Source organism: Leuresthes tenuis, unplaced genomic scaffold, assembly GCF_036924035.1.
Source record: "Leuresthes tenuis unplaced genomic scaffold, fLeuTen1.0.hap1 SCAF_20, whole genome shotgun sequence".
NCBI lineage: Eukaryota > Metazoa > Chordata > Actinopteri > Atheriniformes > Atherinopsidae > Leuresthes > Leuresthes tenuis.
The window spans coordinates 17,880,890-17,906,955 of NW_027325374.1; the positions used below are offsets into that span (position 1 = coordinate 17,880,890).

The window sequence follows — 26,066 nt, forward strand, 5'->3', positions numbered from 1 at the left end:
CCGGGGGACAGGCTTGACTAAAGTGGACCAGGTTTCATATTTCATCTTGAGGAGGAGAGACAGCAAGAAAAAAAGGGGGTCAAGAGCCCATTTTGCGCCTCCCTCACGTGGCAGACTGGCGCATTTTACTGGGAGCGGGTCAAACAGGATGGGAAGATCATTATGGCGGCGGCTTTATTGTCACTGATCAGCACAGCATCCTTGCCAATAGAATCCTCAAAACCAATGTGCTTATTTTTTTTAGCGTTTTTGGCATTTTTTCCCCCCTGACAATTTGTTTCCTTTCCCTATGTTGCTACCAGTTAATTGTTAACAGCTCCATCCTCTGTAATTACTGCTTTATGAAGTAAATGCTGCAATGATAGTGTGGTGAATACGTTTGTTTGCTACATTTGCAGGTTAAAACAGACATACAGTTATCAAATGTGAACACAAGGAGGAAATCGTGTACATTTAACCTATTTTGAAATGTACTATCACTGAGAATAAAGCTATTATTACTAATTTTCACACACTTTTCACGATGACCTTCAAAATAGATTAACAGAAATGTTTGAAGATAGATTTATCTCTGGCCATTTAACCTATGCAAAAGATTAAATGATTAAAGAATTATAAAGAAGACAAGCATAGAGTTGGACATACGTTTTGTATTAATGGAAGTCAACTTGGTCTCATAACAGGACACAAACGGTTCCCAGATCTCATATTTGGTTGGAACCTCTGACAGTGTACAACCCCGTCACCAAAGAAAAACCTCAGCAGTGATGCTTTTAGAAACAAAGGAGATGTGCAGTTTGACTTTTCCTCAACCACAAGTGTGCATTACGTCAACGTCTCTCTGTCATGAGACACTGATGACTCTACCACCTCACCGCATCGTCATGCTTTGGGTGGCTCTTTAAAAGGCTGCATTTTTACACCAGATGAGCTGCTTCTAAACTTGAACAGAAAGGTTTTGTTGCCTAATCTTATCGAAACCTAGTCGCCGTTGAGTGATTCGGTTTCCAATAACCAAACTGTGACTGAGAATTGAATTTTAAAAACAACAAAACGGTGGTGTCAGGAGACACAGGAGCTAGGGCGCAAGGCGAAACAGCAGCCATCTCGTACCAAAGTTGGAAGCAGGTATTACGGGCAAAGGCCTTTTGAGTCATACCGGACCAATATGGGTTAGTATTTAAGCTGGTACAGTATGAAAGAGAACATTCCCCCCTTTGTGTAATGTTTGCATGACTTTCTTCCAGCTGAAGACTATCAAACAACTATCAAGAGTGGGGAAGAATGCAACAGCCTCAAGGAAAGTGGTTATTGGTATCTCCTGAGGGAATACTAAACAGCGGTTAGCTGAGTCGAGCTGCAGTTATAACTCGACATGGACAGTTTATTGGACTCCTGTCCTTGTCCCAGTATACATACATGGGAGCAGAATCAAGCAATTGACTAAATCACCCCATCATGCTGTGGACCGTATGAGAAGATGTTTAAGATATTCTACCACTTCTCGTATATACGATCATGCTACATGTAAGGATAGCCAAAACTATGCTGCACAAACACTGTCTATAAGTTGCTTAAATGGTGATCATTTCCAGATGACGGTGAGGTCATGAATTCAGTATTTTTTTGAGAACACACAGTTTAAAACGGCCAGGTAGGCTGCTTTTGAGTTACACTTTCTGATGCATTTAGCTGTCTGACAAAGGAAACAGAAAAACATGTGACTAAGAGCGGCTGTATTAGGTAGGAGGCTCTTTTGATGCACACTTACACCTTGCTCTTTTTACAATAAAATAGAGCATGTGTGGAGTGTCCAGGTTAATAAAAGTGCAGATTAGCGTATAAATGCAGGAAGGATTTGACTCCCGCTTGGCATTTTGTTCTATGATAGTAATTTGAGGAAGAGGTTACAGCATTTTCACAATGTGGATAAGAATAAACATTCTTTGGCGTCCTTTGTTTTTCTCTTTGTAAATAAATGAGGTGAGATATGACAGAAACTATTTAAAAGGTCTGTCTAACATTTGATTCTGTGGTCAGTTATAGTTAAACTGATTTATGTCAGCTTGCTTCCACTGGAAGGTGGTCACATAGCCATAAAGATTAGCTACAACTTCATCGTGTGCAGGTATGACGATGTACTCCTGCACTAAAAGCACATTTTTACTGAACTCTGTGTCAGTAAACAGCTAATAATGTTAATCGCAACATTGGATAAATCTTGGTCTCCTGATGTAATTTTTATCATTGCTCTTACGTTTATGACTGTAACCAAGCGACCATTTACTCCTGAAGCAATCTTTGGAAAGGCACAAAAAGAAATGTGAATCTGACACGTTTTCATTGATTGGTTTGAAGTTAATAAAACAGGTTGGGAGTTGCCATAGGGTGGCAGTATAAGCTGCTTTCCTAGTGGCTTTAATTCAGTAGAAGAAGTAGTTGTCCTAACAGAGAAAACACCCACCAACAACAACCAGGGTGCACTTCCTCAAGAAGTAAATGGAGCTCCTCGTCATGAATTCTTCTCTGATGTGTCATAGCTGAGAGTTTATGTTATATCACAGGAGATATTGTTTGCTGGCCTCAGACCAGAAACACCTGGTGAATCACGTCATTTCAGTCTTTGCCAAGTCAGATGCATTCTCCACAGACGTTTCCATTTCTCCTCATGTGCATAGAGTTTTTTTTAAACAGGCACATACTACATTCACTCACACACTCGTCTTAAGCATTCACAGGGATGTATTGTTCATTGTCTTGAAGAAGCCGGGAGTCAAACCACCGACCTTCCGATTCGTGGGCGATTGCTCTTCATCCTGAACTACAGCCCCTGTCCTAACCTTGTGAAATGTCCTCTTCTTCTTCATAAAAAAAAACAATGTGTTGACTTGTTAAATGGGTTCAATTAAATGTTATTTGGATATACTTGTTCCACCCAAAGGTGGGGTCAGTTTGGGGCTAAAATGTACAAGTTAGATGTGTCTCAACTGCATCTGATGCAGGTCAGGGTAAGCCACGCTGGTATGTGAAAGTGTGTGTTGATAGAACTCTGTAAATGTACTCAAGAGAGTTAAAGTAGTTCTTAGCTGTTCAAAATAAATAAATGGACCTTTCTTTGGTCTTTCGTTCCTCACGCCTTTGATCATTTTTTTATTTGATTTAATTCCATTTAGAATCCACCAAACATTTCAATGGTCTTGGCTTTGACTTTCCCATTCTGTTGTCCTTACTCTCTTCATTTTCAGGAATTCTTTTTGTCATTAATATTAATTTAGATGATTACAAGAACCATTTCAGGAGCAGGTTCACTTCTGAGCACTTTATATTATAGCCTTTTTTTGTATATATAAATGTTGCAAAAGGAGCACCAGATTTTCTATGTCTGAGGTTAAAATGAGCCAGCTTCCAGCTCTTATTACCTGAGGAGGTTCTAACTATTGGCACCTGATGTGAAACTGGCTCCACCAACTTAATCCTCCTCTTTCAGAGCTAATTGACCTCTGAGAAATACTTGTCTAGCTGAACTGTAATCCGTTACAAATATCCCTTGCACTCCAACAAGAGAGACGAACAGATTATTAAAAAAGTCGGTGGCAGACTTACGTCTTCACACACTCAATCACGTGATGACAGATTTACAGCCACTACCACTACTCCCACTAACCCATTGGCCATATTTAACACATGTGCTTATCCGTCACTGATCCTCTGTGATCTTTGTCATTTATAACTGAAAGTTCCCATCCTTCCTTAAGCCTTAGCATCACTCTGTTCCTCCTGCTTATTACTAAACCTCACTTTAAAGCCAAAATGCTTGACTCATGAATACACAGAATAACACATTTACGACTCTGTGTCCTGTATTAAGAGCTTAGTACTTTTTAATGCTCAGAGCCTGTACTGTTGTTCTCTCGTGTCTGGTATTAACAGTGGCAGAGATATTATTTTTTGGTAAGATTCAGGCCTCAAGCCTGGTCATTTTATCTGCTATACCATCATTAGCTACCTGATCTGATCTGTACTAACAAAATAATTGCATTAGTGAATCCAACGGAGAATATTCAGCTTCTTGTTAGATATTGTTAGAAACCTAACTTGTGTTTTCCTGTTCCAACAGGTATCTTTTGAATGGTGTTATGGTGTTTGTTGTCCCCTCTTTTCTGTCCTCTCAAACCCCAGCTGGTCGAGGCTGATGGCCACCCTTCCTGAGTCTGGTTCTGCCAGAGGTTTCTTCCTGTTAAAAGGGAGTTGTTTCTCTCCACAATCGCCACAGGCACGCTCAGGACGGGAGATTGGACCAAAGAGAAGTTTCGGTGCAATCTGTTGGTTTCCTTAGCTTGGAAATTGTTTTTGAATTTGCTCTGTATGTGTGAATTGGATTAATTTTAAATGAATTAGTTGGTTTTCATTAGATTATGATTACAATGAAATGAATTCCAATTGGCTTGAATTGGACTGTATTGTTGAAGTGCCTTGAGATGACATTTGTTGTAATTTGGCGCAATATAAATAAAACTGAATTGAACTGAACCTCATTTTCTCTTTGATAGGATGACTGAAAAGCTGGAGATGAAATAGATTCAAATTAAGAAAACAAAAATTGGTTTTGTATGTGTTTATGTAGTTGTTTTGTGTTATTCAGAGTGTTTTATGCCACGATCAAGTGGCAAGTCCTTTTCTTGGAACAGAACTAACCTTCTGCTGTGGTGAACAATGTGCTCCTGCTCAAAAACTAAGACCACGTAAAATATAACACATCCAAGACTCACACGCTCCCGCAGTCCCTCATGCAATTTCCCTTAAACACTGTAATCTTTTCAGTGGTGTTGCCACTGAAAACTGAATTTGAAAAGCTACATGACATTCCTTTTACCGGATGTTTACAAGTTCACGTTTTTCACGTTTGCTGATGAACTAATGCAGTAATTTATCTGCACATTTCATTGAAGAAAAAAGAAAAAAGTTGACTCCCTTCTTGACTATTGTGCTAAATTGTGTAACAGATACCAAATGTTGTGTGCTATGGAAAATCTTGTTGAATCCACTTGAAAAACTGCTTCCATGAAAAGCTTGTAAATGAACTGTCTGTGTGACGACTCTCGATTAAAGATGAGACCAACGCACGCTCAGTTTTGCACTTTTTTATTGTATCTTACTGTAATTGATACAACTCATGAAGGTCCATGTGACATGATGGACATGCAGTATTTTTCATCCACAGTGAGGACATCATGTGCAATGGTACCAGATTAACAAATTGATGACTTCTCAAAGGCCCCACTTCCAAATATCCATCATCACAAAAGAAAAGCAAACTTTGTCTTTAAGCGTATTTCCATACATTTGCTTAATTTCTTCCACCTCCTTTTAAAGTTGCTTTGCTGTTGCAACTTATGTTTGACACAGACATGGTCAAACTCTATCCGCAAAGAAAATGCATTGGCTTTTCAGCGCCACTCACTCCCACAAACCACCAAGACTCAATTAACAGGCATAAAAACTACAGAAAATACTTTTGAACCTTTGCTCTACATACAAGCGCCCTAAGAAGGCTCAGGTTGTGGGAGAATTAATAAGAGATTATACTTTGTACTAAACCTACATTGTTCACTTCTTAAACAAGCCTTGATTCACGAGACCCTCTGGCTACCAAAGCAGAAGTGAAAAAGGCGTCTCCCCTGGTTTGTTCAGGACGTGGTTTACTGTTGGCCTGCAAAGTGCTTGTTGAGGATGCCCTTGGCCGTCTCGAGGGCAGCATCAGCGGGGACAGGAATGTGAGGTGCAATGCCAGCTCCCTCCCAGGCTGGCCCAGCTGTTGTGTCTGAGTGAACTGTTGGGATGCTGAGGAAGACCCCGCTGTCTCCAACAGGGAAGATCTTTGGTGGGTGGGAGGCTCCAGCAGTGGTCTCTCCAATGATCATAGCCCGGCCTAGCTTTTTCATGATGTAAACAAACTCCTCTGCAGCACTAGCAGTGACCTTGCTGGTCAGGATGATGAGGCTTTTCTTGGAGCCGTACCTTTCACCTGAAGAATAGGTTGAAATAGAAGAAAGTTTGTGGTTGAAAATATCAGTTAGACCAGGGGGAGAAGTGACAGGTGGATAGTGTTATGGTCCGTGCAAAGGTGTGCTTATAAAACTTTATTATATAAAGGAAGGACTGGGGGGTTGGGGTGTTGCTGAAGTATTATTCTAAACAGAAGAGGGAAGTGAGTCATGGAATAAAGTTACATACTAACCAAAGAGGCTCTTAACAGTGACACAAAAAGAATGTCATTGCACCCAAATAGCTCTATGAATGCAGCTCAGAAACAACAGAGCAGGTTCATGTCTGCTCTGGTACTCTTAAATCCACATTTAACTGTATTTTGTTATTTTCTTGTTTGGATGAATATATGTGAGTTTGGCTTATTTAGATGGCTACTGCTTTTAAACGCCACAAATATGTCTTTTAGCTCTTGCTAAACAAGCTGTTGCTAGCATTCATGCTAAAATAAATCTACAAGTACAGCATGAATAAAACACAATGACTTTTACAGTTTTTTTTTTTTCTCTCATTACCAGTGAGCTCAGGCAGGGTTAGAAGCTCTGTGGTTGTGCCGGATGGTCTGTCATAGAGCTTGTCCAGCAGAATCTGCTTGTCTGCATCAAAGAAGTAAGAGCAGAAGCCTGCGATGGCTGTTGTTGGGCCACCGATGTTGTTCCTGAAATTCCAAATCAAAAGAGCAATTAGAGAAACGCTATGTAATTCACTTTAATCATCTAAGTCCTCAACATTTAGATCTGTACTGGTGAGCTTTAGCAGTTTTGTCAGATGTTTTGTTAATCAAAATGTAGTGAACCTCCACTGTGAGTAAGATTACCCACCTCAGGTCAACAATCAGAGCGTCAGTGTTGAGAACTTTGTTCCAGACGTGCTCTACAATGATCTGGGCGATGGCCTTGACCTCTTCAAAGTCTCCGAACATGTCAAAGCGCAGGTAGCCAATGTTGTTTTCCAACAAGTCTGTGTGGAAGGAGACTTTGATGAGCTCGATGTACATCTCTGGAGAATAATCCTGGTGAAAAAAATGAACAAGAAATTTGTTTGAATTTCAGCATTTGTATCATGTGCATGCAAATATGTCCTATGAGATAATATGGTATTATATATATTTCTATATTATCATGTAATGCTTTTAAATTGATCTGAATTGTGAACAGATCATTTACCACAACGATTACAGCCAGTCGATTTTTTTTAATGGCAAATGTCTTCAGTGTTAAAAAGTAATGATCATACAAGGGTCTTACCACAGGTGGTAGGGGTGGGATGTTGCTATCAGCCTTCAAGCTCTTGTCTCCAGAAAGTGTTTTTAGATCAGCAGACAGCTTTGTCTCCAGGCTGCTCTTGGAGATCACCATGCTATACTCACCATTTGCCTGGAGCTCTTTCAGCTTTTCAGCAACATCTGCCCCAATATTTTCAAAGGCATAGTTATTAGCAATCAGGGTAGCTGTTTCCTCAATGATGGCTGGAACTTGGGCACGGAGGTTGATGATCTTGATGGCGGTTGCGAGGGCATCTTCTGCATTGACTTCCACGTCTGGGGTCATGCCTGTGACCTCCCAGGTGGAACCTGTAATGGGGTTGATGGACTTTGCTGTTGGCACAGTAACATAGAAGTCGGTGTCGCCCAATTTGAATTTATCGACTTTGACTGAACCCCCAGCGGTCTTTTCACCCACAACGGTGGCTCTCTTTAGATTTTGGAGGCAGTAGGCAACATCTTCTGCAATGCCCTTGGTGTTTTTGCTTGTAAGCACAACCAGGGGCTTGATTACGCCATATCTCTCTCCCAGTAGTGCCGGCATAGAAAACAGCTTAGTGGTAGAGTTTGAGGGGCGGTCATAAATAGTGTCAATATGAATCAGAGGCTCCACTTCGGTGAAGTAAGACACAATGTAGGGAATTCCTGAGACGTCCCCGGTACCAGTGTAGCGTAAGTCAAAAATCAGAGCTGAGGTGGACAGGATTTTATTCCAGACAAGCTCTAAAAGCAATGGGCCAACCTTTTCAGCGACCTCCTCCCCAAGGATGTGATCAATCCTCATGTAGCCAATGTTGCCCTCCAGGATGTCTAGCTTTATGGAGGTCTGGAGGACAGCGACAAGCTGCTCAGGTGGCAGTGGAGGCAACTGTGGAGGGACCACTGGAACATAGTTTGGCTCATAGGAGACCTTAAGGCGAGGGTCGCTGACAGTGGTCTGGACTCCACTGCTTAAAACGTTGGCCAGTGATTCGGCGTCTGGGATGTTCAGGACCTCTGTGTTGCTGGTGGCTGCTTCTATATCCTCCTTCATCCCCACCAGTTTCTCTGGGGAGCAGTAATTGTCCATGACGATTTTTGCCAGATCTGTTATAAGGCCGGTCGAGAATGAGGCATGCATGAAGGAAACATTTCCCAAAACTAGCAGAGATGCCACCAGAATGAAAGTCTTTGCCATGTTTGTCAGCTCTGTCCGACAAAAATGAGCAAATTGGATGTCAGGGAGCCGAACTTCCTTCTTCAAGAGGTTCTTTGACAAATGGCACCGTGTTGGCAAGAACGTTTCTGTTAACATGCTTATAAGAGGATTTTTCTCCACAGTAAACCTTTAATCGTATTATCCCAAGTGCTTCTGTGAGACAATAACAACCAAGCAAGGTAGGTGTAGTAACAAGGTGTTGGCAAAGATTCTTGTCTTAGATTTAGACTAAGTAGTCTGGACAGCTATTTAAAGCTGCCTGTCTCAGATAAGGTCAGTTTTATAACTGAGAAGTATCTAGACATAGATTAAGTGTGGTGAAAATATTCATTCCTATGGATGCATTAAATAACTTTCATGCCATTTTGAGGATGAATTCAATGTAATGCAATGTAAAAATGTAAAAAGAAAAAAAAATTGTAAAGACAAACTGAGCTCATGTGTGTCTCACTCAGTGATACCTTGATGGTATCATATTCCCATGAGAAATATTGATGTTAATAATTCAGAGACACAGAATCCATTGCTGTTTCAAACACATTTATTAGCTGTAGTTCTGCATAGAAGTGAGGTGAACAGGAGGATCTAGTTTGGTTTGTTTGGTACTTGCTCCCTCTGCTGGTACAGTCTGTTCTGAGGTCCAGAAAAGCTTTGCCATCATGACAGCATTCTGAACTGAAGCAAAATCAAATAGATTCAGAGACATAACGGGGATTTCACATAACAGGGTCAATAGAACATGTGACCTCTAACACAGAAAATTGAGGATGTGATCACACAGGGAATCTCATAAAAACACAACTAACAAGCAAAATAAAAACAAACAAAAACAAAACATAATGTGGATAAAACATGCAGGTGCATTGCAAAATGCTATTTAATTATTTTTGAGAAACCTTCATGTCTGACGCATTATAATAATTCAAAGTTAATAATCACAAAAGTTAGTAATCACAATACTTACTGCATTTTAACATCACTGTAAAGATTTAATGTTAATGCCCACAGAATGAGATGGATTTCTTTAGTTGTATTGCATGAATTACCCTTAGTATAAAGGAAATGGCAATGCGGATCAGGAAAGTGGTCTACAAGTTTTTTTTTCTCTTGTGTTCTCAATGTATTCTTACAGCAAGGCCACACAGAGGTATAAAACCTCTCCCACTGACAGGAACTTGACGATCTGATGACATCTCTGCAACACAAAGGCCACACATAATATTTGACAAATTTGACAAATAATATAGATACATTTTATAGATAGATTTTATAGATAAAATCTTTTCATTTGAAATTTGAGAACCATATTACTCTTTTCTCAACAGCTTTGCTGCTATTATCTTTTGAGCTACTTGAAGAGCTTCACTTGTGTGGGCAATAACATGAGGCTCCACCCCTGAAAAGCTCCACACCTTCCCAGTGGTGGCACTTAAAACCACCTGGTTAGGGATGGAAGCGTACAGGACACTGTCCCTGATCTGGTAGGTTCCACTAGACAGAGACCCTCCAATTGTTGGCTCCCCAATAACTGTGGCCCGATTCAGGTCCTTCATGGTGCGAGTGAAGACCTCAGCTGCTGACCCAGTCATATGGCTTGTGAGGATGACAACGTCCTTGGAGGATCCGTATCTCTTACCCCTTATGTGGGGCAAAGTCATGACTTTAGTCTTGTTGTTTGTTGTGCGGTCGAAAATGGTGTAAAGATGTTGCAGAGGTTCAGCGTCAAAGAAATAGGTGCATAAGAGAGGAATAGCTGTTGAATAACCACCAGTGTTGTACCTCATATCAATCATGAGGGCATCTGTGTTTACTATTTTGTTCCACACTAATTTTATGAGCTGGGAACCAATGGCTTTTACGACTTCTATGTCCGCCATCATGTCAAACCTCAAATAGCCAATGTTCCCTGGCAAAAGTTCCATTTTAAACAAAGCATCGATTATATATCCAGCTTCTTCGGCCGTAGGGATCTTAGGAACATCGGGAGGCGACTCAGGTTGGACATCACAATGGAAGACATGCAGGCGGTGATCACCTGAACTCTCATGGAGATCTGCTGTCAACTGAGATGCCAAAGATTCAAAGTCAACCACTGACCGGTATAATCCCTCAGTCCATTTACTTAAGAGCACATTGCTAACCTGTAGCGCGACTTCATGGATTGCATAGTATTTTTCTAACAGTTCTCCAGTCCCCTCAATGAGGGACCGAACACCTTTGTGGAACTCTGCTATTTCATGAACGTAGTCCACGGCTTCATCAGCTAACACAATGGCATCAGGGACCACGCCGCCTCCCAGCCAGAATTCTCCACTGTTGTCAATAAAGTTTATGAAAGGGACTGTTATTACAATTCCTGTCCCTTCTATTCTGAAGGTCTTTGAGTGCATCAGGGTACCAGATGTAATTTCCCCAACAACTGTTCCACTATGTAAGGATTGTATCAGGTAAGCAAACTCTTCCCCAGCGCTTGCAGTGTAGTAGCTGGTTAAGACATAAACTCCACGCTTGGAGCAATAAGTTGGGCCTGTAATTTTGGTCAAAGAGTTGTGTTCTGTTGTTGTGTTCTGAATTCGGTCATATATAGTGAAAAAGTGATGCTTCTGGGAAGAGTTGTGAAGATAAGACAATATAAGTGCAAGAGAATTAGAGGATCCTCCCGTGTTATTTCGCAGATCAATAATCAGGTTATCGGTATCTTTGAGGGGTTCCCATATCTTTTGAGCCATGAGCTTTTCTAGTTTAGCCACTGCAGATGTCTCAAGTAACTTGTCAAAGCGGAGATACCCTGTATTGCCAGAGAGAATTTCCACTTTAAACGCTTCATCAGTGTATGCCTGTAACAAATCCAGATTGTCGGATAGTTTATAAAGCTTAGGATCCTCTTCTACAATGGCAGTATCATCTTGCATGTATCTGATTACCAGTCGTGGATCTTCTGACACTGTCTGAAGGTTCTGGTTGAGTCTGGATGCTAGGTCGTCTTCAGATACAACAGAGAATAAATCTGTTGATTGCAAATTTTGCAGTAGTGCTGGAACTCTTTCACTGAAAGCATACAACTTCCTGATTGTGTCGGAGACGCTTTGCACGACTTTTGGAATAGCAATCCTTACAGCCAGAAGCGATTTGGCTTTTGCAACAGCTTCCTTAGCAACAACATTAACTGTTGGGGAAACGCCACTCACTTCCCAGCTCTGGCCTGTGATTGGATTGACCGATCTTGCTACAGGAACCGTTATGTAAAAGTCTGACTGAGCAATTTTAATCTTTTGGACTTTAACTGACCCACCAGCAGACCTTTCTCCGACTGTGATTGCCCTCTTAAGGTTTTTTAGTGTATACGCCACTGCCTCAGCAGCACCAATGGTGCGCCTACTGGTTAAGATAACAACATCCTTCTTCTTTCCATACTGTTCACCCATTATTGATGCCATAGTCCACAGCTCCTTGGTTGTATTTGAGGGTCTGTCATATACTGTGTCAATATGAATGGGGGGCTCAGGATCAGAGAAATAGGAGATTATGAAAGGAACTCCAGAAAGCTCTCCAGCTGTGCTGTACCTCAGGTCAAAGATTAGTGAAGATGTCTGAGCAATTTTGTCCCAGATGTTGTCCCGCATCAGAGAGCCGAGCTTTGCTGTGGTCTCTTCCCCGATGATGTCATCTATTCGCAAATAGCCAACATTGTTTTCGAGAATATCCACCTTGAAAGAGTTTCTCACCAGCCGGATTAGTTGTTCTTTCCGGAGCGATGGGAGCATTGGTGGCATCACTTGGACAAAATTTGGTTCGTATGTAACAGTCAGCCGTGGATCATTCAGGGCTCCTTGTACTCCGACTGTGAGCACAGCTGCCAGGGTCTTCCTGTCTGAAATCTGTAGGATTTCCCCACTATTAATGGCTTTTTGGATGGCTTCCTGCATCCCCACCAGGTTCTCAGGGAAACAGTAGTTTTCCAGAAGAATCTTGGCCATTTCTAACACGAGAGCTGGCTGGAATGATGAGTTGACAGATAGAGAACACAGGAGAAGGATCCATGGCAGTGGTGAGCTGTGTTGCTCCATCACTAGTCTTCTTCAAAAATTTTGGGAAGAGAGGCACTATCTTCCTTTTCACTGGGCTGCTCTAGTTCATTTGTCTGTGATGAGAGATGAAGGATTTTTGTTGGGGGGAAATGTCATTGTCATAGATTTTTTGGATAGCAACATCAGCATAAGAGGCTTTTGTCTCCTATAAACCTTTAATCGCATTATCCTTAGTGCTTCAGCCAACAGGCAATAGCAGAAAGAATAGAAATTTGGAAATGGGAGGTTCAGATTGTTATCGTTTAACTACACAACACAGGCTTAGGTTCTTCTTTAGCTTAGAAAGCTTTGTAATCATGTGAAAATGATTTATAGTGATCAAAATTGTTTGATTGTTAATACAATTTCAGTTTAGCCTGTATTCAAGGCTCAATTTGCTGTCTGAATAATCTTGCAAATGTATAGTAATATACCATCTGAATGATCTTTTTTAAATGAGTCATAGCTTGGCTCTGGACAGGCAAGAAATGCTGGCTGACTTATCCGAAACTCTCTCTCTCCTTCCTCCTCTTTTTAACTCTCTGTCCCTTGTCTGTTACTGTATAATGGCTTATGGTGGTGTATTTTGGTGCTGTTAGTAGCTTTAGGGGTCATGTCTGGGTCGCTCCATGGGTGACATGATTACACAGTTTGTGGAAATGCAGCAAAGCCTTCTTAAAATACATGGAGATCAGACTTGGGTTGGAAAAAAGGGATGCACACCCACCTTCTGGATGTGGAAACAAGAGGTTTAATGGAAAGTTATCGTTTTTTCTTTTTACCTGGACTGAATAGAGAATTAGTTTCCTACTTCCCTGTTTCTAGTTTTCGTCTGTTGGATATTTGGTGATGTGCCAGAGCAGATCTTTATGGCCATGTGCCAGGGGCACAGACATTATCTCAGGACCCATAAAGACAATGATCCAGGCAGTTTTACTGCTCAGGTGAATTGTAGCCAGACAGCAACTTCCTCTAAATGCTACACAATGCTTAGCTATTCTTAGTGATAATGCCGCTTCACACATTGTATAATCAAATCCTTTCTGTGCCAAGTCCTAGGATGCTAATCAACCCTTTGCAACACTGAATTTCATCAGACTTTGTTCTATTGTGCCCAGTGTTAAACAAATGCAGTGTTGTTGATAGATCATATCAGATGTTAACAAGTTTGAATTGTGAAAGCAACCTAAACTTTTGAGTGTGGAATTGAAGTCGTACAGATATTCACTGAACGTGTAAGCAAGGTGTGTCAACAGCTGTCCAATAGTTGTCTCAGGGCAACAGGTAGAGCTGAGATTCCAACATTGAGCTCTCCATATTAAACAAACAAACAAGTTCACGATTTGTATACAACTTTCAGTTTTCCTTATCACAGCCGTTCTAATCCATAGGAGGATTTTGATCTGAATCTCCAGGCCACAGACTTGAACATCAACCCCATTCTCCCACTCAGGGGCAAAACACCCAGACTAACAGAGAGGGACAAAGCGGTTACACAGAATGTCAATACCGGGTTCATTTAGCTCACATCCAGATTGTTGTTTGTCTTTGTGCTGAGTGTTATTCCGGTTCCAGCCACACTCCGCCTAGTCTTTCTAGATTTGTGTGTTTGGACTCCTTGGCCTCACAGAGCAAAAAGTTTGCAGATATCTCATCTGTCCAGTTTTGTTAACCTAAAGTGGGATCCTCCTCCTTCAAATACACATATCATGACAACTTCAGAGGCTGTGGACTAAGGGTATCCTGGCCTGTGCCCAGTGGGCCCATTCAGTACTGGATCTTTCATGTTCCAAGAATAAAAACCAAGCATGAGCAGGTGGCCTTTCAATGAAGAGAGATAAGTTGAAACATTTATTGATTAACATTAGTTGAATTTAAAACAATTTTGCTTGTCGATTAGATTCTGATGTCTCATCTTAGTGAAGCAGTGACAATGAAAAAAGAGAGTCTAGATGCTGGTGGACACATGTGTGGGAAACCTCTGATACATGCTCCTCTGGCATCAGGAAGAGGAGGAGATATGGAGGAGGCATGGAAGTCAGCCTGAAAGAGAACGACAGAGCAAAAGGCAATGTTTTAAAGTACAGGGTTCGGACTGATTGGCTCAAAGAACAGCAGCCTGCAGGGACACCGCTGGACCAGAGTTGTGATAACAGACGATGCGTTTGACAGCGTGGGAAAATGGAAGTGACAAAGCACAGCAGGAAAAAGACCCAAAACACCAGAGAATAAGGGCAGACAAGGAGCTGCATAAGCTTAATTCACAAAGTTGTCACGAAGTTTATCATTGAGAGATCAATTTTATAACTGACAAAAGCCAAATAAGTCATTTGTTTTCTTGGTTCTCTGAAGACGTTAAAAAGGAAATGTTGGCCCTGATGTTCGTGCTATTTTGAGACAAAAGCAGTTTAGGTTTACCCATGCAGGACACGCAAGTGTTTGCACAAACTTGTTCCCTCATTGGCTTTGAGGGCTCAGCTCTGATAAGCTAGTGTCACTGACTTTAGACATTTACAAAGCTGACAGTATGCATTACTACATGAGGAAAACTGAATGGGCTTTATGCGAAAGAGCTATATTTGACTGAAATAATTTCATTCCGATATTATTGCCTTTTTCTAAAATATCATGTGATAGCGGCCAAAGAGTAAGAACCACCATGCATGTCTCACACACTGTCAACATCCAGACCTTACAGTGTAGGCAACTGGGAAGTTTTTGTGTTTTATATTTTGCTTTGATTGGGTTGCATTCAGTGATTTATCTGGTGTGATTGTTTTATTTCCTCAATCATTCCAGACCTTCCCTTGTGAGTCACCTGATGTACCCGCCCTCCTCTCTCACCGTCATCCACTAATAGGCAACTATAACAATTTCCTTTGTGTGTCTCAAAGTTGTGCGTCAGTTCACCAAGTTAATCTCAAACTCTTGTTTGGAGTGTTTGAGAATGAATATCTATTGGATTATGGGAATTATGGACTTCCTTATATTTCTTTCTGAATCTAGCAAATGAGAAAATCAGATTAATTACTGGATGTTTTGGGTCAGCGCCTTGAGTTTGTCAGTGATATTTCACTTTTAAGGGATATTACCCCTTATCAGTGGGAAAAAAATAAAAAAAAATAATTTTCTTCTTCAGCTGACAGAAAACTTTCACAATTGTCCGTTGCACAGCTCAAAAAGACTTACTGTCTCCACCATAAGCGGTGTTTTAATAATCACACACTCATTGTTTAGCTTCTGTAGTTTTTATATATAAATAGTCATTTGATTGTGTACTCAAAATACACATACAGAACAGAGAATACTTTTATTACATTTGTGTCACCGATGTGACATTTTCTGGTGTTTATCATTTCAAAATAAAATCATGTAGATGCCCATATTTGGTCTTGAAGCTGAACCATTCTCCATCTTTTGGGCCACTGGAGTGCATGGAGGCTGTTGTTTCACTGTCACCTTTGAACATCAGACTCAATTGAATGATATGAAAAATCTTAAGCTTTCTAGTCACCTTCCATCCCCCCAAGACCATTCTCTCTGACTACCTGCAGCCACACTCTGCCACCTTCATCTCTTCATAAAGGTATCTTATAGTGAGACGTCCATTCTCTTGATACATGATTGTGATGGGGTCGAGTTTTATGGGGACGCAGCATGCCATGTTGGCCTTCTTAGGGTCCCTGATGTTCATCAGTGTCTGGATGAGGGCGTGCTTTGACGGGGCGGATTCATCCGTTAGCGGGTGGTAACACAGGCCTCGACATTCAAAGGCATCATATTCAGGAGGCGCCACAATCCAGCTGTCCCAGCCGATGTCTTTAAAGTTGACTTTGAGTGATGTTCGGCGGCAGTATTCCCTCTCTGCTTTTCTTTTCGTTCTCCGCGGGTGCTGAGCTTCTAGGATCTCATTAGGAAGTTGATCTCCTCTGTTCCAGTCAGCCCCAGAGTGTAGTAGGATTTCTTCTTCATGAAGGATCATCTCTCTTATTTCCTTCTTTGCTTCCCTCCTCCTGCTACCAAAGTCATCTGAGAAGACTATTAAAGCAGCTGAAGTATTATCTCCAACAGACATACTCATATTTAAACAGTTGGCTCCCTCCTCTCTACCATCAGGGGTGTCGCAATCCGTCCTATCCACCACTACATCAAAAGCAGTTGCGCCTTGGCTAGACTTAATCCATCTCCGAATTACTGTGGTGACATCAAACGTCGCCCATATGCTCTGTGGGCCTGCCACCTCTCTGCCAATCAGAGGTTGCGTCTGGGATGTGAAATTGTCATCAACTTCATAGACGTTGACGGTGGCTTTGAAACTCTGTGAGACGACCTTTGACCTGACATCTGGAAAGAAGAGGAGCTGTAGTTCAGCAGTGGTGATCTTTTCATGAATGGGGACGCTGATGTTGAAATGTAGCCTGTACTTTGACTTTGTGCCATTTGTCACACTTTGAGTAATATCTGTTGACGACAAGAGGAAAGATCAGATTACTTTCTACCGAAGCCAGAAGGATTTGAGGGTAGACATTGCTTTCCCTTTTAAAAGGACAGAGACCATATAGGTTGACAAAACTTTAATTAGCTTAAAAGTTAGTGAGATGGTAATTGTAGGGAGGCTGTAGCTCAGGAGATGGCGAGGTTTTCTTTAATTGGAAGAATGCCGGTTCAACTTCTACACGTCAAAATGTCGTTGGACAAGCTACTAAATCTCCCCTATTGCTCATTGGATAAAAGCGTCTGCTAGCTAAACATAAGATCATTAATAAACTCTCCAGCTAACGATAACAACAAATGTGCCAAGAAAATTCTAAATCTTTCAATTTTTATCCACCAGACGTTAAAGGGTAAAAAGTATATTTTGATAAAATGCATAGATAACAAGGAGGTTTGAAACAGCTGTACAAATAAGATTAAAAAACCATCCCAACCCATTTAGAGGGGAAGGATTATGTTTTGCTATTTTGATTATCCAGTAAGGTCTCCTCCCGTCAGCTACACAGATTATATTGCTACTTCCTTCAACTCCAGTTAAACCTTTTCATGTACCTTTTACAGTAAAGCTTCGAATGACATCAGACTGAGGGACTGCTGACTCATCCGAGGCATACTTGTTGTACAGCTCCACCATGAACTGAGGGGGAGAGATCTTGCTGTGCTCCTGTGGAACATCTGACAGGTTGAGTTGCCTCAGAAAACCCTCCTTCATGGTTCCCAAGAGGTTCTCTATTCTTGACTCCATGTCCTCTTCCTCTAGAAGGTCCTCTGACAAATGAGAGTAGAATTCCTCCAGGTCCTTGCTTTGGATGTCATTATTGAAAGGCTTGCAGGTGCAGAAGCAGATACAAACCTCCAAACCCAAGCAAAGCTGTAACAGGAAGGTTCTGAAGGTCTTCATCTTGAAACAAAGTTTGTAAACCACAGAGAGGGTAGAAACTTTACTTTCTTCACGCGTTGAAAACAGACTTTGCGGCGGCAAAGTTCTAAAATGGAAATCTCTAGTGCGAGAAACACTGTCCTGATGTCCGCTCCCATGCTCCCAGAGTAAACAGGGGGACTTGTGTCATCCAAAATAGTAGCTTGGCCATGCTTATCACTGCTGTTAATGTCTTTTTTTAAAGCTTTGTTATCATTAGAAGGCTGGCTGCTAATGAAGACACTGTAAACACTTCACAGAGATAATGAGGAAGGCACTGGAAAATGTGAGGTTCCTGATGAGCAGACATTTCCAAGAAATGCCTTTTCCTTAAGGCCTTATAGTCAGACACACAACACTTGGTGCAATTTCAACATGCAAATAGAAGTGACGTATTAATGAAAAAAGCAATCTCACCAGTAGAATGACCATTGTGGCAGGTGACAAATGGTCATGGCAAAACACGACCAGTTGCCACTTAAAACACCTTCTAAGCACATAAGAAAGTAGAAAATACAACTTTCTTTGCTCTTTGGGATTCTACTAAGCAAAAGCCGACCAGAATGCAGTGTTCTCCGATGAGCAACAGATGAAAGAACATTTTTAAAAAAAGGGTTTGGTGGGAATCTATAAAATCTGAGAGCAGCCATCATTTCACACCACCGGCAAGTAGAACCAAGACCTGATTGACCGTAGATGTATGATGGGAAAGAGAGACTACACTGCATTCTTGTGGGGGTTTTGAGCCCTGACCACAAGCCAGTGTGTGTGGGGTTGCTGGCCAATCTTTGGAATTTCTGTCTTTCACTCATCCAGTCACTTAGTTGGTGCATGCTGGGTTTCATAAAAATGCTTTCAATGTGGCCCTTTCATGCTTTTTAAGAGTTCCTCTCAATGGAGTTATTCAGTAATGAAAGCAGACAACAAAAATGTACTGGCGTGAATACAGCAAATAATGTAGGAAAGCAAACACAGAGGAGAAAACTGGAGGGAATTCAAGTGAAACTGTGGTAATTTGATTAGCGACATGTGAAAGATGATGGCATAAAAATGTGTTAAAACATGTTTGTATTTAACTGTCAGTGGACAAATGATAGTTTATTGATCATCAATATATACACGTATGTCAATATTCAGTTCCAAGATTTGTGTTTTCATGTAAAAGAAATTCAGAAAATATTCAAGTCTTTGTTCTTGTCAAGGTACTTTGAAATTATTTTCGTTTATTTAATAGTTTTTAGTTATAAAAATCACTGATTTTTGAAGAACAACGTGAACATGCTAATGCTAATGTGTTTAGCAATAGCACGTTATTAATTATCAATATGCTAACATGTCACCAGCCAACATTTGGGTTTCTGCTGTTTGGTGGTGGGAAAATCCTGCAATTTAGGGTTAGAATTTTTTATTCTCTCACAGCTTGAACAAGAAGTGTAAGATGATAACGTTAAACTGTAGGACAAAAAAAAGAACTCGTTGAAGCAAACCGAAACGCTCCATAAACTCAATTCCACACTAAAATGATAAATGATCTGATCCAGTGACGATAAACAGCAGAAATTCTTTTTTTTTTTTTTGGCGTAACTTAAGAAGAAATCTTGTTTCTTTTTTTAAGCTGAAGCTGTGTGAAGTTGGTTTCTTGTGTGCAGTCGAGAGCAATCAGAGATCTCCCTTTCTGGAGAATCAGATGGGATTCCTTACAGCAGGACAAGATAACTGCTGCCGAGAGAGGGACAACAGAAGAGCACATTTTAGCATTTTGAAACAACTTAAAAATGTCAAGGCGGTTTGTGTGAATCCTATATTGTGAACTCAGAACTTGCACCAGACAGTCACACAAACTGTGGGCTGTGTTTCGACACGGGCATTATCGCGGTAGTGATAAATAATTCTCTAATGCAAAAGCAACTCGTGTGAAATGAGGTTTTCTCATGCTTCAGTTGTATTAGGTGGTAAAAACGGGCTCCTCTTGTGTTGGCTTGGCTCGTCTGTCAAACATTTCTGTGTGATGCGCCAATCTGAGACGATACTTACAGCTGTATATTAAAACACGATCCATTCTCTCAAAGTTTAGTATTACAATGATGCGCCCTTATTAAGAACTAATGAAAAATATTACAATATAGTCTAACAGTTTTTTGGGCCCCCTTTTAGTGGGAATAGGTTTGTTCAGAGGAGAAACGCCGTCATGATGCTCAGTCATTTGGCTGTTCAAAAACTGTTATTTAATACAAAAAAACCTGATTATCGTTGTACATCAATAAACATACATAAGAGCTTTACTGTTACACTTTTCATAAAACCTTAGTCTGAAACTATCTTTTACTATATGTACAATTAATTTTCTTCATATAATCTGTTAAAGCACACTTCCTATTACTATTTAATCACACATTATAGCTGCATAGTTATGAGGATACATACATGGCCCTTTTAGCTACTATAGAAATCTACTATTTTTACTGTACACATCACTAACTGTACAAGTCATTTTGACAAGCAATATTTATTTACTAAAGGGAAATACTGAATAAACCACAGGAGGTGCAGTATGTATTTCAATCCATGCTCTGAAGCCCCTTCCACTTTCACTAAACACACAGCAGGTGGCAGCAACGCACTGTTTCTACCCTGTGATGCAGCAGACTTGCCACACAATGCTTGACATGCTGGAACACTCAGTGGGCGACAAAATACATTCTTTATATACAAGATATAAACAAATAGCTACTAAAATTAGTTGCATGCATGATAAAATGCTCAATGAGTCACTCACATCTGCAGTGCCACATCACATAGGTACCACACGGATTACGCTATAATATTTACATGACAAATGGTGGTAGATTTTGCTGCAGCCTCTGTTTCTGAAAGTCCTCCTCGGAGTGCAGCTTGCCATTTTGACATAACTTCATGGGTGAAAATGGAAGCTGAAGGAAACAGCGGAAAAACTGTTGAAACCTAGCTCATCTACGGCTGAGCACAAACGGCTAATAAATCAGCAGAGGTTTCCGCACAGGCCGTTCTTAGAGGAGCCTGAGCAGATCCCAAAACGAGGCCCACTTGAATCCAAGCTGACCACCTGAGCATATCATTTTCAAATACAAAAAGGGGGAAAAAAATCACTTGAAAAATTGTTCCAAATGTAAAATGGGAACAGAAGAGGACTGAAAAAGCTTTTTAAACAGTGAAAGGAAATGTGATCCACCTGCAGGAGCTCTGTACTCGACCCCTCAATGTCCAGCTAGTCAACGGAGAGAATTACAAAGACAGGTTTCTTTAAGGGCACTTCCTCTGTCATTCTTTGAAGACGGGGAGAAAATAAATGAAAATAGACCAAGTAATGAAAGACATCTATGCAGATTGTTAGAAAAGTAGGAGAAACTCGAGGCAACGTCCAACCATGCCAGAAACCAAACAAGTTCAAGAATTCAGTAAAAATGTTATTCAGACTTCCTCAGGTGTCCTTGTGGCGTCTTTCCACAGCTGTTCTTCCCTCTGACATGTGGCTTCCTGCACCTCCTGAGTCTATACTAGAGTCTTTCTCCCTGTCTCTCATGTTCATTCATCGCAGTTTGCAGTAGCTTGGATGGCCCTACCGACAGGCGCACGTATCCACAGACATGCCGGGGTAAACCTTCAGCACCATATTCCTGTCTGGGTCCAGGAATAGAACACAGAGGGAACTCATCTTGTCTGGAACACAACACGGCTCAGGGACACCAGGGACGATCCCCACGGCTCTGACGATACTCTGAATGGTAGCATGATTGGATGGACGTGCCACCTGAGGAAGAAATGAGTGCATAAAGAGGCAGTTATTACTCCAGCAACTGAACAAGAAACATTTAACTCTTATAATCAGTGTCTGAAATGTTTTCATCTGTATTTCTGTCCCTTCTATTTGGCTGATGACGTTTGTAAAAAAAAAAAAAAAAAAAGATAAAATATGAAAATAATATCTTTATTCTTTAGGACACATCTTCTGCCTCGCTGACAAGTTCCTTCTCAGTGTATGTGCAGTGGTGGATTCATGTTTTTACTTGTGTTTGTTGCAGTTTGAAACATAATTAACGTCAAAATGAGTTCTGATGTCACAGATCGTGCTAATACGTTCATGTGTAAAACTGCCCCTGCCTCATTACCCAGCAGATCATTGTAAGACACAGCCCTCTAATGCCATGAACATGAAAGTTAAGTCTCTTTGGCTCACTTTAGGTATGGGGAATCCACAGCTCCCGGCGCAGTAGTAGGCATCAAAGGACTTTGGTGCCAGGACCCACTCATTCCAACCGATATCAGCAAAGTCCACCCTGAGGTAACGTCTGGAGCAAACCCTGGGCTCACTCCACTGTCTCCTTCTCGCCTTCTTCATTGTCCTCTCATCAAAACTCAACACCTGGGGCTTACTCATGCCCTCGCTGCTCACCTGGCCATGCTTCCTCCCCGCTTTGCCTGCAGCTTTGGCTTTGGCTGGGAAATACGTGTTCTGCCAGAGTTCGTGGTTTTTCAAGGTGCTGAAATGGACTTCGGGGATGTCGTTGGTTTGGATCTGGAGATGAAGATCTCTCCGGATCCTTGAAGCGGAGTTTGATGCAGATACGTCCTCCCCAACAGGAAAAGGTCCATACCTCTGAAGTGACATGGCCACGCTGTTCGGCTCATCTATAGCTTGATCATCAGCGTAGATCAAGATGTACGGCAGGTTGGCTGGAGAGAGTCGCTCTTGGCCATGAGCAGCTCTCTGCTGAAACCATGCTGCTTCAAATCCTGTATCAAACTCCACCGTGATCCCAAGCTCCTTAACAGCCTTGGCGTGTTTCACCATCGCAGTTACATCCCGTGTTTGCCAAGAGCCTTTCTTGAAAGATGCAAGCGTTATGTTTCCAAGTGGCGTTGCAAAAATATTGCTTGGGGAGGATCCATAGAAAAGGAGGTGTGAGGGGGGAGGATGGGGGTGCTGTGGGCCGCCAGATGGGTGGCGAGGCTTTCGGAAACGCCATGGTCTCTGGTGGTGGCGGGGTCGCTTGTAAAGAAAGTGAAAAGAGGCGAAAAGGATGATCTCAGAGTTTTGGATGGAGGACAGGTTGAACTGGAACACGTCTTTACTGTGCGAGACCCCTAAAAGGAACCAGAAGAGAAATGATAAGGCTGGCAGGAAAAGATCATCTACTTAAAAAGGGTCAGAGAATACCAAGTCTCTTCTGTCTTCACTGCTTTTCACATATACACATATACTATATAAAACAGGTGCTAAAACATCAGATAAGCTGCCTTGAACCTGTTCTCATCTTTATTCTTCTTTATCACCTCATCCTGTCGGGTTTGACTGAAATGAATAACAGCATCTAATATATCAAGCACAACATGTTGCTCAACACATCTGACCGGCATAGGCAGCAGCAGCATGGAAAATATTAAGTGCTGCACGGTAAAGTGGCTGCCTCATGCATGACTAAAAACCTCATCCCAGATAGCAATACTCTTGAAGTTGAGCCTCGTCTCCTGCACTTCCACCACAGCCTGAAAGACAAACATCGGGTTGGTCCAGTAGGTCTGTCGCAGGCATATGGAAGTGCTTACTGGAGAAAGAGCTCCTCTGAGGCTTTTTTGCTGTGCAGCCGGTGTCTGGCTGCGATAATAGGCTCTTGTCTAACACCTAGTCTGTAACAGCTACTGGGGAACTAACAGTGTTTGACTCTTTAAGTCTCCCAGTTCAGTAAATCACAAGACTGACGGAGCACAGAGGCGAAGACGTTTAGCCCAAAGGGAAGCAGGGTTTGCTGTAGGACTGACGAAACACCTGTCCTTTAAATGTTTAGGATGACGAAATATCAACGATCAGATCTTTTTATTTAAGGTGTTATTTTAGGTTTGTGACCTTAAACCTTTCAAGTTTAAGACGTATTTACTACCTTAGATTTTTATTTTCCTTCTCTAAGAAGTTGATCTGTGACTGATCTGAACAGAAATGAAAACTCAAAATGTTTTTTATACTGTACAAACCTTAACGTTTGATCTGAAGGGTCAAACGTTGAAGGGAAAAGATGCAATCTTTATAAAGACTGCATCTTTGCAGTCAAGATACTGGTTACTACCCAAATATCAATTTTCGTTTCAAAAGCTTCACGATGCAAAAGCTTTTTTTGTCAATTTCTTATTCATTGTGCTCTTTGATTTCAGAACTCAGTTATATAGCCTATTCCCAAAATATTTATAAAGTAAATAAACAAATTACGTTAGTAATTATAATGCATATTCTTTAATAAATAAATGAGTTATCTTATAGTTCATCATAAGTGCGAATTAGTCAACCAATAACCTGAGAGGTGGGATTTTTTTATACAAGTGAGAAACGACTTTCTGCTCAGTTCTGTAACTTTGTCAGAGATAACGGCTGTGTGATCACTCACTCGGGACAGCTTTAAAGCTTCTCACGGTGTTTCCCTCCCTCTGGTTCTGCGGCTCTTTACTGTACTTCTCGTACACTTTGAACATGTTGACGGCGACCGCGTCCCGCTTTGCGCTTTCATGCGCAAAGACGCGCTGCTCGGCGGCCGGTGAGGCGTCTTCCCCGCGAAGCGCGGCTCCGTCAAGACTCTCAGGCGCGAGGTGAGCCCCGCTGGACTCGAGCATCATCAATAAACTCAGAACGTGAAAAAGTCGGCTCCCCATGGCTGATGACCTGGGAGGTGGTTGAGTCACAAAGAAAAGTAGAGAAACTGAAGTCAGACAGACTTAAAGAGATGCTCCGCTTTCTCGTTTCGGCTAATGCCCGCCCAACTCCAAGCCGGTGTCCAGGTAGTAAGACCTCCACGGTTCACGGTCTACAGCTGTCTCTACGATGGGAGGAGACGCCGGGGTAAGACGCATGATGCTGGATGACAGATGGTGACGCCTCTGAGCGCATAGCCAACGAGAGCCAGGCAATCCATTAGATAGATTGCTTGTGACTATTGACTGGCCGCAAAGTTTAGAGTACCGCAAGACAGCAGCAGCGTCCACTGCAAATGCATTTACAGGAAAAGTCACATTGCTACATCACCGTCCCATCAGTCAGTGATTGCGAGGGTGTTGCAGATGGCTGCACAAAAGCCAAGTCCAGACTAAAGAGAACCTGTAAGCGAGTTCAGGAACAGGCGGTACACATTATTGATAGGCTTATATACTTTGGCGTTGTTTACCAAATTTGCTGAAAGTGTCTGTCAGTGAGAGGGAAATCTGTAAAAAGAGTAAGTTTGGAAGAAGGTTATGGCTGTGTATTGGATAATATTACACATAATCATATGTAGAGTTTACATAATTTTACTCTATCTACCATTATATTAACGTTTGTTTGCAAAGGGTGATAAAAAAAAAACAACTGCTGCTTTTGCAGGAAATTTCTCTAAATTCTCATACATTGTAAAGCCAAAAACCAAGAGCAGTTTTGAGAGCAGTAAGTAGTCTCTCCTCTGTGTAACAACTACATGTTCAGGCACAATCATTCTGCTAAAACCTGTAAAACTCATCTTAGCTTAGTTGCTTGTCTCGTGAATAAGTTTCCCTTTGCGGCTTCTATCCAAACCAAGGTGTTAACAGAAACCCAGATGGCCCCACTCTACACCTGTCACTACAGGTGCGTTTGGCTTTGTGGCACTGACCAGCATTAACTTGACACGATGCATGATGGTCTAGAAGCAGTGCATGCTGGTTATTTCCCTTTCTGACAATGTTTTTGTTTTTCCCATACACTATACCCTAAACTCTCCAATTTTCTTATTCAGCAGGAAAGTCCCTAAAAAAACTTTGGATTCACGTTGTTTATCATTTTTAACTTACTTCTCTTTACCCTCCTAGCAATATGATTTCATAGTGCTTTGAAAAAGAAAATAGAGCTAAAATAGAGTCTTTTTCCTGTCCTCCTCTTACACCTGCATCTGTAGTTCTCGTCCACCATAAAATCAGCCGCAGGCACTAACCTAGAATTCCTTGTTTTGGGGTCTGCTGAGTGACTTACCAGGACTATCCCAGAGCTTATACATACATACTAGCTGCAGTTAGTCAAATTTGAGTAAAAAAGCCAACACTTAACACCAC

At 41.5% G+C, this 26,066-nt stretch overlaps 3 protein-coding genes across 5 annotated transcripts; all 3 read right to left on the reverse strand.

The window, feature by feature from the left end:
• Positions 1–5,629: 5,629 nt before the first annotated feature.
• LOC140278856 (retinol-binding protein 3-like) lies at positions 5,630–12,640 on the reverse strand. Of its 2 annotated transcripts, XM_072373953.1 has the most exons (5): positions 9,839–12,640; positions 7,293–7,541; positions 6,867–7,057; positions 6,561–6,703; positions 5,630–6,025 (listed from the first exon to the last, which is right to left on the reverse strand). In XM_072373953.1, the coding sequence occupies exons 1-5, from the start codon at positions 12,572–12,574 to the stop codon at positions 5,700–5,702; spliced, it is 3,645 nt and encodes a 1,214-aa protein (XP_072230054.1). In that variant the 5' UTR covers positions 12,575–12,640; the 3' UTR covers positions 5,630–5,699. The 2 variants fall into 2 exon arrangements, with proteins under 2 accessions (XP_072230054.1, XP_072230053.1); XM_072373952.1 differs by lacking the exon at positions 9,839–12,640 and having other exon boundaries at positions 7,293–8,539.
• Positions 12,641–15,817: 3,177 nt separating this feature from the next.
• Positions 15,818–18,135, reverse strand: gdf2 (growth differentiation factor 2). Of its 2 annotated transcripts, XM_072373276.1 has the most exons (3): positions 18,014–18,135; positions 17,621–17,939; positions 15,818–17,035 (listed from the first exon to the last, which is right to left on the reverse strand). In XM_072373276.1, the coding sequence occupies exons 1-3, from the start codon at positions 18,104–18,106 to the stop codon at positions 16,119–16,121; spliced, it is 1,329 nt and encodes a 442-aa protein (XP_072229377.1). In that variant the 5' UTR covers positions 18,107–18,135; the 3' UTR covers positions 15,818–16,118. The 2 variants fall into 2 exon arrangements, with proteins under 2 accessions (XP_072229377.1, XP_072229376.1); XM_072373275.1 differs by having other exon boundaries at positions 17,621–18,057.
• A 2,001-nt stretch (positions 18,136–20,136) lies between these two features.
• gdf10b (growth differentiation factor 10b) lies at positions 20,137–24,873 on the reverse strand. The gene is made up of 3 exons (XM_072373885.1): positions 24,401–24,873; positions 22,201–23,108; positions 20,137–21,774 (listed from the first exon to the last, which is right to left on the reverse strand). The coding sequence occupies exons 1-3, from the start codon at positions 24,660–24,662 to the stop codon at positions 21,583–21,585; spliced, it is 1,362 nt and encodes a 453-aa protein (XP_072229986.1). The 5' UTR covers positions 24,663–24,873; the 3' UTR covers positions 20,137–21,582.
• Between the last annotated feature and the right edge of the window lie 1,193 nt (positions 24,874–26,066).